Source organism: Eurytemora carolleeae, unplaced genomic scaffold, assembly GCF_000591075.1.
Source record: "Eurytemora carolleeae unplaced genomic scaffold, Eaff_2.0 scaffold2194, whole genome shotgun sequence".
Classification (NCBI taxonomy): Eukaryota; Metazoa; Arthropoda; class Copepoda; order Calanoida; family Temoridae; genus Eurytemora; species Eurytemora carolleeae.
Window position 1 is genome coordinate 1 of NW_019399240.1, and position 16,355 is coordinate 16,355.

General features: G+C 32.6%; 1 protein-coding gene across 1 annotated transcript; it reads right to left on the minus strand.

The window, feature by feature from the left end:
• Positions 1-229: 229 nt before the first annotated feature.
• LOC111717736 (extensin) lies at positions 230-11,036 on the minus strand. The gene is made up of 3 exons (XM_023493209.1): positions 10,932-11,036; positions 1,946-3,617; positions 230-1,758 (listed from the first exon to the last, which is right to left on the minus strand). The coding sequence occupies exons 2-3, from the start codon at positions 3,615-3,617 to the stop codon at positions 890-892; spliced, it is 2,541 nt and encodes an 846-aa protein (XP_023348977.1). The 5' UTR covers positions 10,932-11,036; the 3' UTR covers positions 230-889.
• Positions 11,037-16,355: the final 5,319 nt, after the last annotated feature.

Here is a 16,355-nt window from a genome sequence, read left to right on the forward strand (position 1 = left end):
ATAGAAATTTTTTTCTTTTAGACACTCTGTACCATATGATTTAGTTTTTTTGTTGTTTTTATGATTCTAAAAAAAAGTAAATTAAATGATAATTTTGGAACTGGACATCCCAAAATAATAGTCCAATCGGTTAAAAAAATAAAAATAAAAATAAAATGGGTTTTAAAGATAAAATCGTAATTTTTGTCATTGAGACCTATTCCATATATCTCTTTATTAAAAGATTGAATCATGTAAATGACTATATTGGATATTCTTTTAAAGATTTTATTATAAATGATCAAAAAAATATAACATAAATGTATTACGACGACATAACCTATAAATCAACATAAATAACATTTTTAACAATCTTATGGAAAAACACTTTTCTTTGATTCACGAATCGTACAGAACTACTTTTTAGGATCAGAGTTAGTTTCCATTCAGAGTTAAATCTTTTTAAATGACTTAGATATTGAGATCCTACTCGTAATTTTGTGTAAGAAGATTTCGGCAGTTCTGGAGTTACAATGCTTTTCGGAGACCAATTAAAAATCCTCAAAGAGATGTGAGCATCCTGCTTAATATTTTGCCTTTCCTGTTTAACAAGTTAAAAAAATAAAAGAATGGCACCTTTCCGATTCTAAAATTGAGTTTAAATCTTCTGTTATTGTCAGCTATTTTGATGCAGATAAATTTGCTTTAAAAATATTTACTAGAAACGCAGTTACTAGTAAATTGATTGATATTTCTGTATATGTCTAAGGAAGTGCAATATAGGGAGATGATTGTATGGGGAGCCAGAGGATTGTATAATCCGCAAAAAAACGATTGATTGGAATTTAATTTATGTTGTTTTTAACAATCATGTTCTGCAGAGCTGATTAGAATTCTGAAATGTTTCAATTTATGATGAGAATCCTTGACGACGTGACAATCTCTGGCCCCACTCATCTTTAAACATCCCCCAGATGTCTGGCATAAACAACCCAGTTTGACGCTTTCCGTTGGATGATCCACTGTCTTCAGCAGCGTTGTACGCAGGAGCAAGAGGACTTCCATAGGACTCTTCTGCTTCAGAGACATCTTCCTCTGTCTCCTCAAAGTTGTAAGCAGGAGCTATTGGATTTCCGTAAGAATCAGGTGCTTCCTCTTCTGCTTCATCATATTCAAAGTTACTGTAAGTGTCCTGTGGTTCAGAGTAGCTTGGTTCAGGGGCAGATGTTGAATAGCTTGATTGAGAACCTGGTTGTGAATAGGTAGGTTGGGAAGCAGGAAGGGGATAGCTTGATGTCTGAGGAGGGGAAGTTGTGGTGGTTGTTGTAGGATCAGGAGCAGGGTATTTAGGTTCAGGTGAAGAGTAAGGTTTTGGCGCAGAATAGCTTGGTCTTGGTTTGGGTGGTGAATAGCTTGGTTTTGGTTTGGGTGGTGAATAGCTTGGTCTTGGTTTGGGTGCAGAGTAACTGGGTTTAGGAGCAGCATAGCTGGGTTTGGGAGGTGAGTAACTTGGTTTTGTTGTTACTGGAGGATTATAGCTTGGTTCTTCTGCGGGAGGATCATAGCTAGGTTCTTCTGCGGGAGGATTGGAGCTAGGTTCTTCTGTGGGAGGACTATAGCTAGGTTCTTGAGCTGGAGGATTGTAGCTTGGTTCTTGAGCTGGAGGATTGTAGCTAGGTTGTTGAGCTGGAGGATTGTAGCTAGGTTGAGGGGATTGTTTAGGGGTGTTATAACTAGGTTGTTGTGCTGCAGCTGGTTGACTGTATCTGGAGCCTGTATCTAAAAATATGATGATTTGAAAATATTGTTTTTATTTATTTGCAAGAAGTAAATTAAACCATAAGGTGATAATGGACATTACTCAGAGTAATGTAACAAATGCCTCATCAACACTTGCACTTGCACTATCATGCACAATCATCATGTACTATATTCCTTATTGGATAATAACAGATGTTTAGCTTACCTTTAAAACTCTCAAATGCATTTGCATCAAAAGTAGGTTCCAAGGATGGGAAGGATGGTTTAAAAAAATCTGGAAATTCTCCAAAAGCAGCAGGAATCATAAAAACATCTGTAGGACCTTTAAAGGGTGTGATGGTAGGTGTATCAGGTATATAAGCAGAGGGTTCAATTGAATCTTGAGAGTATGAAGGGAGCTCTGCTGGAGATGCATATGTCTCCTCTGCAGGTTCAGAATACTCAGAGGCTGGTGCCTGTGGAGATCCATATTCATCTGCTGCTTCCTCTGCTGGTTTAGTATATTCAGAGGCTGGTGCTTGAGGTGATCCATATTCATCTGCTGCTTCCTCTGCTGGTTCAGAATATTCAGAGGCTGGTGCTTGTGGAGATCCATATTCATCAGCTGCTTCCTCTGCTGCTGGCTGATAACTGGATTCTGCTGGTTTTGGGGAAGGCTTTGCTACAGGTTTGTATGATGTTACAGGAGGACCAAAAGATGGTTTATACTGAGGTTTCGGCCTTGCATGATAGGAGGGTCTTGGTTTGTATACTGGTCTAGGCTTGTAAGAGGGTTTGGGATGGTAAGAAGGTCGAGGTTTGTAAGATGGTTTGTATTGTGGTTTGGGATGATAAGAAGGTTTGGGCTTTTGATATGTGGGCTTTTGTTGGTAGGAGGGACGTGGCTTGGGACTTTCTTTTGCGGGTTCAGGAGCTGAATATGATGCTTCTGCCTCTTGTGGCTTAGTATATGAGTCCTCAGCCTCTTGTGGTTCAACATAACTGCTTGTGGGTGGAGCTTCTGGCGAACCATATTCCTCTGCTGCAGCTTCAGCTTCCTGAGGCTGAGAGTATGACTGTTCAGCCTCTACTGGTTTAGAATATGAATCTTCAACCTCTTGAGGCTCAACATAGCTGCTTGAGGGGGGAGCTTCTGGGGAACCATATTCTTCAGCTGCAGATTCAGCAACACCATCAAGAGGAGGAGCTTGAGGAGCACCATAGGGATCTATTTCCTTCTCAGGAGCTGGATTGGAATTATGCTTTGGCGGAGATTTAGGAGGAGCTCCATAAGACGGTTTAGGTTGATGGTATGATGGCCTTGGAGGTCCATAAGATGGTTTTGGAGGGCCATACGATGGTCTTGGTGGACCATAGGAGGGCTTTGGTTTGTGATAGGTTGGTTTTGGCGGTCTGTAAGATGGTTTTGGTGGACCATATGATGGCTTAGGTGGACCATAGGATGGTTTTGGAGGACCATAAGATGGCTTAGGGGGACCATATCCAGGGCTTGGGGGTGATTGATGTCCATGTGATTGTGCTCCATCTCTTCTACCTCCTTGAAAAGGACTAAATATATTATTCTTATTACGTTTACGACCTTTTATTATTGGCCTCTTCTTTTTCTTTCTTGGCCCACCACGATCCTCTCCTTCATCAATCCTTTCAACATCATCATCATAATTATATATATCATCTTCATAAATATCTTCATCATAAACCTCATAATCAGGCTTCACAATGCCACCTAAAGCAAGGTTTTCATCCAATAGAAACTCCATATTTTCATCCATAATCCCAGCATTCATTAGTTCCATTAGCGCTGCACGCTCTTCCCTGGTGAATTCCTGGGATTGAATCCCTCCCGACCAAACCAGGAACAAGAATATCGGGAACATCTGAAAAAAACATGTTTAGGGATATTTTTGAAATTTTTCTTTTTTTTAAATATCCGATTTTGAATGTTTTTATAGTTTTTATTTCCCTGGGTCTTGTTGTTTAAAAATTCCATTAAATTAATCCTAGATAATCAAATCTCTATCTTGTGATAAACAATGACAGGGCACAGAAACTAGTAATATTGTCAACAAGTATATACAGTGATTGCTCTCCAGAGCCCATAAATTTAAGACAAGGTATCATCATGAAACCCGGTATCGGAGGCCGTGTTTCGTAAATGGGTTAGGTCAATTTTGTAGAATCAAATTTTAGTTCAAAATATTATTTCATATGATTAATTAGTCTTTTTTTTAAATTTTTACTTTAAAATCTACTCAAATGTATACACAAAAAGAAAATTTGGGAGTTTCATTCAACGATACTTCAACATCAGGTTGCTAAGATCTATGGATGGAAAATTTGGGGCATATCTTCTTCACTACCAGAAAATTTGATCCTTTGTTTAGAATCTATATCACTCTTTACAAAGATAAAGTGTAAAATCTAAAAAAAGAAATTGAGTCTTTGCCACAAACCCTGATTTTTAATCCTTATATCTTTGCAACCCAACTTTGTTGACCTTATATCTTTCAAACTAAGAATTCTGTTATGTCAAAAAATCAAAGTTTGAAATATTAAATATTTTCACAATCAGGCTGCAAAGATATAAGGGATTTGAAAATCACATGTTGGGGCAAAGAATCAATTCATTAAAAACCCTCTCTACCGATTTCTTGAACTATTCCAAACCAACATTATGGGGAAATTAATATGAGTTTTGGCTTCAAACTCATCAAATCTAATTCTAAATCTGACCTACAGGGTTGCCCTGAATGTTTTTTCTATGGCCTAAGTTTAAAGGAGAACGTTGTGAATTGTACTATATACTTAAATTAAAGTTTACTTGAGAATTATCTTTGTTGCCGGAGTATGAAAAATAGTTTTTACTTTTTAGAATAAAAATCTAATAAAAAAAGTTTGGTTTTATAACTTCTGTTTTGAAGACGAACTACGATATCTTAAAGAGGCTTAAATTGGGTATTATTAACAAAATTTGGTTTTTTATCTTTCTATACTTATTTATTGTGTTCCACCTTTTTCAATATAAAGATTGTAAGGATCACTTTGCTGAGCTATAGATCTGTATGTATTATAGTGTGTACGAACTCATTCCTAATATTTCATATATTGTTTAGCAATTAAGAAAAATGTATTCTTGTCTAATCAATTTATTATGGCTTATTATCCTTATTATCCTTATTATTCTTATTATCCTTATTATCCTTATTATCCTTATTATCCTTATCATCCTTATTATCCTTATTATCCTTATTATCCTTATTATCCTTATTATACTTATTATCCTTATCCTTAATGTCTTTATTATCCTTCCAGTTTTTTGCAATCCTTCAAGGGCAGTCTGTGCAGTTTGGTCGGAGCAATATTCACAGTTTCGGTTTTTAAAAAATTATTTCTATATTTCTTCATCATGATCATTTTTTCATTATCATATTTATAGATTTTTTTAATATTATTATTTTTATATATTATGATTACTATTGAAAATTACTATTATGAATCAACTGTACAAATTCCTGGAAATTAACGTTACATGGTTTGCATAATATGTTCATCTATCTTTCTTTCTATCTATTCAAGGTTATAATGCAAGGAAAGTTATTTCAGAGGTGCTTCTATTTATTTATCTAACTATCTATCTATTCAAGGTGTATCTATTTATCTATCTAACTATCTATCTATTTAAGGTGTATCTATTTATCTATCTAACTATCTATGAATATCAATTTTCCAATGACTGCATAACTGTACTCTGGGTGATATTATCGTATAGTTAGAGTAGATTGTTAAATATTTATGTGGAAATATGATTATAGGAAAAGTAACAACGTTTTTTATCTTTATGGGACCCTTGGCATCATTTCACGTATTTTGAAATAGGAAACGTCAATAAGGAACTAAATTGAATATGATATATTTATGTATTTTGCAATATCTCTTGCATTGCATTATTTATTCAGCAAGATTCAACTAATAAGCTGTTTTCATAAAAAAAAGACGGAAAATTTAACAACTGTTATTTAAGATGACCATTCCTTGAGAGATTCTCAACGGAACTACTAAAAGCTGACCAAGACTAAATTAGATATCCTTGTGTATGTCCTTAAACACTGTTTATTTCATTTGTGGTTTCTCAGCAAAAGTTTGTCCATGTCTTGTTTAAGAAGCACTGAAGAAATTATAAGAATAATAAAATCTTATTTTTAAAATAAAGCGGTTAAGTTGAGAAAATAATACCGCACAATAAAGGTTTAAATTGCAAGTTGCAATAAGAAACTAATGTAGAGCACTAATTGCAATAAGTGGAGTTAGATGACTGCAATTAGTGCAATTATGTGCATATGTTGGGTTTTTGTAGATTTCCTTTCAGATTAGTTGTAACCACAAGAAGAGCTGCAGAACAAATTCACTTGAAACTTACAACAACACCTCTAGTTTATCATTTTTTTTACCCCAAAGTTTTCACTTTCAAATGTCTATTGTACATGAGAGACAGCAATTGTGCAGTGTAAACAGACCTATTTGTTCTAATAAGTAATTTAATAACTTTCAAAAAGAATTATTTGCTTTGTATGAACATAAAAAACACTCTTAAGCACTTAAGCACTTAATAAAGTGTCAGATTATCTGAATTTTATGAGATCTGGGCATGCCAGCTAGGGTTGTAAATCGCTTTTAAAAACAATCGTTTTTTGTTTTGTTTTACTGTTTTTCTTAAAACAGTTTTTCTTCGTCGTTTTTGAAACGAAACGATCGTTTTATAAAAAAAAGTGAAAACCATCCATCATTTCAGCCTGAAAGGGAGTTCAAAGTGTACAAATCATGTAAATGTTCACAAATTATATGCAGTAGAGTACATTAATACAGTATGTTCCCTAGACTGTTTATTTCAATTTCGAATTTTTTAAAGCTGTTAAATAAACTTTATAATGAATTAGGTGAAAAAAAACACCATTTGATTTATAGTTATAAAGGAAAATCATCGTTTGTAAAGTGAAAGGCATGTGAAATGATCATTGTTCAATTATGAAACCAGCCTATTTCATAATTTGGTTTTCTTTTAACATTAATTTTAGATTTTCTATAAAATGATATTCCAGGGCCCAAATGGTTATATAGCATAAATATATGAAGTACACCTGCAGTACAACAAAATGGCCGTTTTACACTTTTTTTCTAGTAAATTCCCCCCTAATAAAGGTTTAATTATTAGTTAAATTCAATTCTTTTAAATTATTTATGCAAAATTGGCATTACACAGTTGAAATCTGTGAAAAAATTGCGTACACTGTTTAGTGTACATTCTTTCATGTCAAGTTCATAAAGAGCAGATGGCGGGGAATTCTGAGTTAACAAATTATCCTTCAGCTTAGACAAGTAGAGAATGCGTATAACACGATAAAAATGCGTAAAACATGAAATGATAAAAACTATTTGGTCTGCAACGTGACGCTTCAATTTTCTCAGGGACGGAAGCAATAATTATTTTGTATAAAAAGCACGTCTTTTTCTTAATTAATTGTTTTCTGGTCTAGGCCCACTGTGTGTAGGTTATATTTGTATGTTTTGCTGTTTCCGCATTTAACCACGATAATGCAGTTATTGGGAAAATATTAAATGCATTGTGCGGTAGAGGTGGGTTGGAAAATAGTTATGGTTGGGTTAAAGATAATTTTTTAATATTTTTATATTTTTTTAACATTATAAATATTTAACTTGTTGCTGAAGTGCCCGGCGTTGCCCGTAGAATTTTAGAAACACGTGGGAAAAAATGTTGAATTATAAAAAATTCGAACTTGTTTAGCTTATGCTTCTCCCCGGGCACCAATGGGTTCCTTCAAAAAATTTCAGTCAAATCGGTCCAGCCGTATAGCCAACTATACTAGCATATAAATACATGAGCGAAGATCTTAATTATTTGGATTAATCTATTAGATATTATAATTATGTGGATTAATCTATTAAAAATTATAATTATGTGGATTAATCTATTAAAAATTATGATTATGTGGATTACTCTATTAAAAATTATAATTATGTGGATTAATCTATTAAAAATTATAATCCAGTTTTTGTTTAACTTACATAATGCAAATTTTGATAATTGCGATCTATAAATCAAATAGACATCAAAGAACTAAAAAATAACCACAAGCTCTGATGTCTAAATAGTTTTATCTTTGCAACCCGATGGTGAAAGCTTAGACATTTGTTCTTGCAGATTTCATATTTAGAAATTTATATGGGTCTAATTTTATCCGATTGCAAAGATAGAAGGATTGTAGAGAAATTTTTCAGGATTCATTTGAGTACTTTTAAATTAGACGGTTTTATACTGTATATTTGTTCAGCATCAAGGACGAAAATTTAATCTTTAAAATTCGCCTGGATTGTCCATTCTGGAGGCTTTTTTTTGAAAATAAATTTTTTGAAAATTTTTTAATCACGATAAAATAAATAGATAGATAGATACTTAAATAGATAAAAAGCTAAATGGAAATAAATAAAAGAAAGATATAGATAGAAAAAAAGCTAGATAGATGGATAGATAAATAGATAGATAGATCGAGGACTGAGGTTTATTGATATTTTATGTTTACATGTAACATATTGGTTTTTGAGCTGTTCCAAAACGTCACAAAAAATAAAAAGAACCATTAGTTCTAATCTTACAGGGAAACCCTTAATAACGAATACATCGAAAGAATTGATCAAATGTCGTATTCTTCACTTTCTGATAATGGAATGTTGCAAATATTTAGTTTTTTAATTAAATGATTATACGGAACTCTTTAAAACTGTTCCCGCATATTTATGGCTATTTATTTATTTTCGCAAATACTGAAATTTACGTAATATAGTATAAAACTCATTTAAAAATTGCCAAGACGACATTTGATAAATTCTTCTGATGTATTCGTTATTAAGGGTTTCACTGTATTAAGATAGATAGATAAACAAGAAGTGTAAATAAGTAATTAAATATTTCCCAGATGAAAGGTTTTTTGTTGCTAATATAATTTATCATCAGCTAATTATTCTTGGTTAAATATACCCTGACATCGCATTAATTATAAAGATAATGAAAAAAGAATAAATCATTTTTTTCAATTTAAATTCAAATAAAAACAACAAAAGCAATTAAAAATCTGAAAACCAAAAAAGGTTATGGAAAGTGCACTTTACCAAGAATGATGACGATGTTTTGAGGCAAAATTAATCAAGAAAACCCGTGGATAAGTAAATTTTAATTTTCCAAATAAGTACAGGGTTACTCACAAAGGATAAGACATCAGGGACGATTGTACGGAATTTGCTTAATCCGTTATCTTGCATTTAGGTTCCTTGATGGCCAAAACTGACTTATTTCTGTGCTTAATCATTTATTAAACCATCAAAATATCAAAATAATCAATTAAATGCAGAAACTAAAATCGAGCTTAAAATCGACATATTTTTAGAGTTTTGGGTCGTCTTTACAGTCTCATTTTTTCACGAAAACTTTGCAGAGCAGTTGGTTATTTTACTGAACAGTCCCAAGGGAAGTAAAGTAACTTATCATCCCCCTGGTGGGGCAATGTTGGTCAAGAGACGGTAAAATAAATATTTTTGTTCCAAATAATTGAAACTTATGTTGGTTTGTTGAATGGTATTGAACTTGAACCATAAACTTCACGCTCCTTACTTCATTTACACAACTAAACTATTCGTATTTCATGATTCATATGTAAACCAATTACATTTGTCAGGTCAAGCTTCATTTGTAAAGTGACAAGTACGATTCACAACAGCAACCTTCAACCCTTTTCATCTGATCAAGAATAAATATATTATTTTTGATTGTGGGTTCATTGTCAAAGTATCTTGCGGATGTTTTGAAACAGAAAGAAACAATTAAATTGTCAGAATTCAGCATGTTTTTAAATAGAAAAAACGACGGTATCTTCCTTATCATTACTCAGATAGAGGTTGAGTTGGTACCGTTGTGACTTGTGTCTGTCATTCTGTAAATGTAATTGTCTAGGGTCACTTGATGGTATAGTCTTCATCTTCTTTAAGAATATACTGTACATATTTTATGTCGATCAAGGTAAAAAGACAAGAAAAGTTAATTGCTGTTGCGTATTCTCTGCGTACATAGTAAAACCAGTTCTTTCTGGGCGGTGTTTGTAAACAAGAATAGATGTATCAAGTGTTCTTCTAGTATCCCAGGAGGATATAACCATTTAATTTTGATAAATTTGATAATTCATATGATAGTTAATTTCCTATGATCGGAATATTTCATTGATTTTTTATTTCAAAAGGGATCATGTCAGGCTGTGACATCCGTTTTGTGTTTACTTTACCGCCCTGATACTATATACTGCAGTACAAAAATGCGCACACCTCTGAAAAAACTATCTTTACATTACAATTCTTTGGTGGCGATATTGTTTTTTTTTAATCAAACATTGAAACTCTCTTTAAAACGGTTTATTTTTTCTGAGCATTTTAAAAGTGTTACTTTAATTTATGTAAACTTTAACAAATTAAAATGTAGATTGAAAGAAGATATTATTTTAGATAAGTTCTTTGGAATTAAAAGAAGATATTAAATATTAAACAGATTAATGAAAATGCTAATAGAAGATTATATTAAACAGATTAATAAATATGCAAATATGAGATAATATTTAAGAGATTAATGAATATGCTGATAGATGATTATATTTAAGAGATTAATGAATATGCTGATAGATGATTATATTAAAGAGATTAATGAATATGCTGATAGATGATAATATTAAAGAGATTAATGAATATGCTGATAGATGATTGTATTTAAGAGATTAATGAATATGCTGATAGAAGATTATATTTAAGAGATTAATGAATATGCTGATAGATGATAATATCAAAGAGATTAATGAATATGCTGATAGATGATCATATTAAAGAGATTAATGAATATGCTGATAGAAGATAATATCAAAGAGATTAATGAATATGCTGATAGATGATTATATTAAAGAGATTAATGAATATGCTGATAGATGATTATATTTAAGAGATTAATGAATATGCTGATAGAAGATAATATCAAAGAGATTAATGAATATTCTGATAGAAGATTATATTTCATGTATGAATTCAGAATATATGCAGTCCTTTAACCCTCTCACCTTGAGCTAATCATAAGAGATATTACCCACCTTGGTTGTATTGGCACGTGATTGTTTAAATGGGTGTAGACCAGTTTCAATCACATTTATCTAGACGAACATCATCGTTTTCCAGCTGACTATTTTAGACTAAACATTTTTCTGCAAATGGTGCGCGGCATCCCCTGCGTAGTGCGCGTGGTGTAATTTTTGTCGGCGCATGAAAATGCGGGAAGGTTTGTGTACACACTGTACACTATAGTGCATCTTATCTCGCGGTTTTTCTAAACCTTGAAAGCAGAAATTAATGAAGCTCGTTAATTCACTCTCCGTAACTTATACCTCCCTCACACATTGCTGGTTTCCAGAGGTAACCAGAGAAACACAAATGGTTAACAAAGAAGCCAAATTGTCAACAAAAATTCTTAACTTAAAATGTGTGTGTGCAGTTTTAATTGAAAATGTAAACCACAAACGAGTTTGATAATCATTCTTCTCCCGATTTAAAACTGAATCTATATGGAATACAGGAAACCTGTGCTGTGTACACTGTACACTGTACAGTGGTAAAACTATGACTAAATTTATTGTTAACAGGTTTCAAACAATATTTAACAAATGATTTTATTATGTATATAACAATTACATTGATTTATCATTCTTTGCTCCGTAATTCAAGAATTCATACATACTTGCACCCTTTATGTATTAAACATATGCTAGGAAACAAAAAGCAATATCCTTGACATTTATTGCCAAGTGCTGATTAGTGAGGATTTTTAGGAAACATCTATGCTTTTTAATAAGTATTTTAATCCCTTCTGAATGCACTTGCATCATTGCATGCCTTTATGCACATTTTAACACAAAAAAGCCTTGGGATCTCAGAATATAAGCATGGGATCTCAGAATATAAGCTTGGGATCTCAGAATATAAGCTTGGGATCTCAGAATATAAGCTTGGGATCTCAGAATATAAGCTTGGGATCTAAATTTTCTGCGCAAGTCCAGAACATCTACGAGAGGACGATCTACGAGAGGACGATCTACGAGAGGACGAAGCCACATTTTTTCGATTCGTCCACTTAACTTTTTAAAGAACGTGTCCATTGTGTTTATTCCTGATATAAAAGATACCGTCTCCGTAACTTAACTACAAAACTAGTTTAAAACAGTAGGTATATACAGGGTGTCCCACGAAACATGAGAGTTGAAAAATGTTTTGAACGTCGTCTTTTACATACTGTATTATGATGTTTAAGGCTTTTTGTAGTTTATTTCATTAAAAAAAACCCTTTTTCTCAAATACATTTTATTCTTCAATGATTTTACTATAATATAACTCCTATATAACATTTTTATTATTGTTTTTGGTATTGAACAACTTAACAAATTATGGAAGAAGACATTCTAAACTATTCACCAACTGTCATGTTTTTTGGGACACCCTGTAGTAGATACACAAATATATTGGCGCAAATAGATGAAGTAATATAAATATACAATTGTCAGGTGTCCACAGAGAATATACGATATGAAAATATATTAATTGTTAACCAATTCAGAAAAAACTTATATGGGTTATGGTCTTTTAAAGACAGAATTTGCAATTTTGATCATCAGAAAATATCTTTCTTGTAGCTCATTAATAATATAATCTTGCTTATAATACATTAAAAAAAGGTTATAGCATTTTATTTTGAATTTTGAGGACATTCTTTTAAGTTTTAACCCTATAGTGCAACGGGGGATTTAAACTTAAACGCCCCTACCACCCATCCCACTATGGCTCAAAATGTAAAAAAAACATAGGTTTGATTTTAATAGAATGCACGCAGCTCAACTTTTACAAAGGGTTGATAAAATATCTATTTTTGACACTTATATAAGCACACAGCATGCATCCAGCATAACAGAATGCATGCTGAATGATGAACAGAATGCTGATTAGTACTTCACTAGAAATAGATATCTTAATCTAATACGGGATATATCTGGTATTAATTTTGTAAGCATCTAAGCAGCAATTAATTCTGTAAGCATCTAAGCAGCCATAAATTTTTTAAGCATCTAAGCAGTAATTAATTTTGTAAGCATCTAAGCAGCCATTAATTTTTTAAGCATCTAAGCAGCAATTAATTTTGTAAGCATCTAAGCAGCAATTAATTGTTTCCCTGCACTCCATGAAGAGACCAAAATTTGAAATACAAAACGTTCTTTAGTTTTTTTTCTATTGTTACAGAGGACATAGAAAGCATAAAAGTGAAAGAATTGAAAAAAAAGTTTGCTCACATTATTTTTGCAAACAATATGTTTATTTTATTTTCAAATTTTGCTCTACGAACAAAAGTCTTAATTCGCAAAAAGTTTTCAAATTAGATTGTGTAGAGCTGAGTTCTCTATAAAATTGATTATTTACAGCGAAGTTTATAAAATTGAATACATATGGGAAATCTGTAAAATGTATTGGAAAACTGAGTGGACTGTGGAGAACAAAGGACTCAAGGTATTTAAAGGGAAAGTGCACGCGTTTAAAAGAGGGTAACAGATTGCAAAGATGTTTTGCTATTAGACCAGAAACTTTTACTTCTACGACCAGACCAGAAACTGTTTACAACTTCTACCCTACCAGAGACTGTTTGCTATTACTACCCTACCAGAAACTGTTTACTACAACTACCAGACTAGAAACTGTTCACTNCAGACCAGAAACTGTTTACAATAAGCACCAGACCAGAACCTATTTACTACCACTACCAGACCAGAACCTGTTTAGTACTAATACCAGACCAGAAACTGTTTGGTAATACTACCAGACTAGAAACTGTGTACTACTTCTACCAGACCAGAAACTGTTTGCTACTGCTATTAAACCAGTAACTGTTTGCTACTACTACCAGACCATAACCTGTTCGCCACTTTTACTAGACAAGCAACTGTCTGCTACTACAACCAGACCAGAAACTGTTTGCTACTCCTAATAGACCAGAGACTGTTGGTACTTTTACGGTACCAAACAAGCAACTGTCTGCTATCACTACCAGACCAGAAACTGTTCACTACCACTACCAGGCCAGAAACTGTTTACTTCCAATACCAGACCAGAAACTGTTTGCTTCCACTACCATACCAGAATCTGTTCGGTACCTATACCAGACCAGAAACTAGGCAAACATATGACCGACCATGTGTGTCTACAAGTTGGTAGAGGGGGAGGGAATGACCATGCTTGCGCACAAGAGGGGAGGGAGTACTACCGAAAGTCTAATCTAGGCCTAATGTCACTAAATTAATGGGTTATACTTGAATTACTAGATATTTATGGTAATAAATTAGCGTCACTTTAATAAAAGACATTGTATTCTAACAAATGTTGTTACCAACTCAATAATCAGTATATGCTTGGGCTGAGTTTGATGCTCAAATATGAAAAATATTGAATAAAGTAAAAATGTCTGAAAAAGTGTTGAGGGAATTTCCCTTGATTTTGAAGAATTCGTACATTTTTTTTGTTAATGATTATTTCTGCAAACGTCACGAGCTTTTTGTAAAAAAAAATAAGTTTTAATTTAATATAAAATATCATCTGATAAAAGTAAGATAATCATTATATCTTTTAAGATGAATAACAATCATAACAAAGTTTATTACCGCCAGTTCTACTAAAATATCTTTAATCGTGTTTTTATTAAATATAATCTGACAGCGTATCTTTATCAATCATTGTCAGAAAGTGCTGAATCATTGTAAACACACATCAACCTATGTGAAGTAAACAAAAATAAAAAAAAATTAAACCTTGTTAAAAATATGTACAGGGTAAGTAAAAAAAGTATGATTTCTTCAAATATCCTCCATTCTGTTGGTGAACTTTCACCGCTCTAATTGTTACATCTATTTATTAATAACCTTGCTTATACAGCTTATACTGCTTATAAAGTTATATCACTAGAACTAACTTGCAAAATTTCCTGTCACGATTTTGCAAATTTTCTCCATTTCCTTTTATTTTCGGAAATTTTAGGATTTGATAGAAATTATAAATTGACACATTTGTCTATCCTACACTTTAGATTTTCAGCAGAAAAATGGTTCCATCTAAAAGTGCTGAATCTATGTTGAGCGAGTCAACTTTTATAGGGAAAAATAATCGTAATTAAAGACCAAGTTCGGGTAAACGGCGGGAGTAACTATGAGTAACCTGGGCAGCGCCGGGAAATTCAGTTAGTTCTTAATACAGTCATACCACCCCCCCTGTATTCTTAACATTACCCCAACCCCCCTATATTTAAAATATAACCCCCCTGGATATTGCTGGAATTGTATTCGATTAGAATTCAGCGTGGACTCCTGCTCCTCAGGCAGATGGTTGTCATAAAGTTGACAATAGAGGAGATCTAATCCAATCTACAATATAACATTGTAATAGAGGAGATCTAATCCAATCTACAATATAACATTGCAATAGAGGAGATCTAATCCAATCTACAATTTAACATTGTAATAGAGGAGACCTAATCCAATCTAAAATATAACATTGTAATAAAGGAGATCTAATCCAATCTACAATATAACATTGTAATAGAGGAGATCTAATCCAACCTACAATATAACATTGTAATAGAGGAGATCTAATCCAATCTACAATATAACATTGTAATAGAGGAGATCTAATCCAATCTATAATATAACATTGTAATAGAGGAGATCTAATCCAATCTACAATATAAAATTGTTATGTAAATTAAGAGGCATAAAAAATGTACGGATATTTAACTATTTACAGTGAAACTCTCTGCTTTGCATTTAAATTCCAGAGTAAGTACTTAGTGCAGTGATAACCAGAAATCAATGGAATAGGAAGACGACATTACAGCAATACTTTACTGTATTTGATGTTGTTACAAAGCAAATAATTTTACAAAACACTTGTAAATCAATGATTTAGTGAAATGGGACTGTTTACTTTGCACAATTACTGTTTCTCATGCTTATTGGACTTATTAAAGCTATAATTTGATTCTAAAAGTTGTCTTCCCATTTTCAGAGTTTTCTGGTTATCCGTGTATTTTCCTTGGATTTCTTTATAAGGATGCTTCTTCCTAAACCTACTGTAGAGAAACAATTGTGTAATTGTGTGGAAAGGGGTGCAGAGTGTGCAGAGAATAATATTATTCTACAGAGAGTATAAGTATACAGAGAGTACAGAGTAGAGATAAACATTGCTTATGTTCTACAGATAGTACAGAGTAGAAATAAACATTGTTTATGTACTACAGAGAGTACAGAGTAGAAATAAACATTGTTTATGTACTACAGAGAGTACAGAGTAGTTCTGCAAATAGTACAGGGTAGAGATAAACATTGTTTATGTTCTACAGATAGTACAGAGTAGAAATAAACATTGTTTATATTCTACAGATAGTACAGAGTAGAGATAAACATTGTTTATGCTCCGTTTGTGAAATAATATTT

Bases quoted from the DNA above. Each gene is read 5' to 3' on its own strand.
- LOC111717736 (XM_023493209.1), bottom strand. From the start codon at position 3,617: ATGTTCCCGATATTCTTGTTCCTGGTTTGGTCGGGAGGGATTCAATCC. The intron at 1,759-1,945 runs GTAAGCTAAACA...TCATATTTTTAG, and splicing joins TGCATTTGAGAGTTTTAAAG to ATACAGGCTCCAGATACAGT.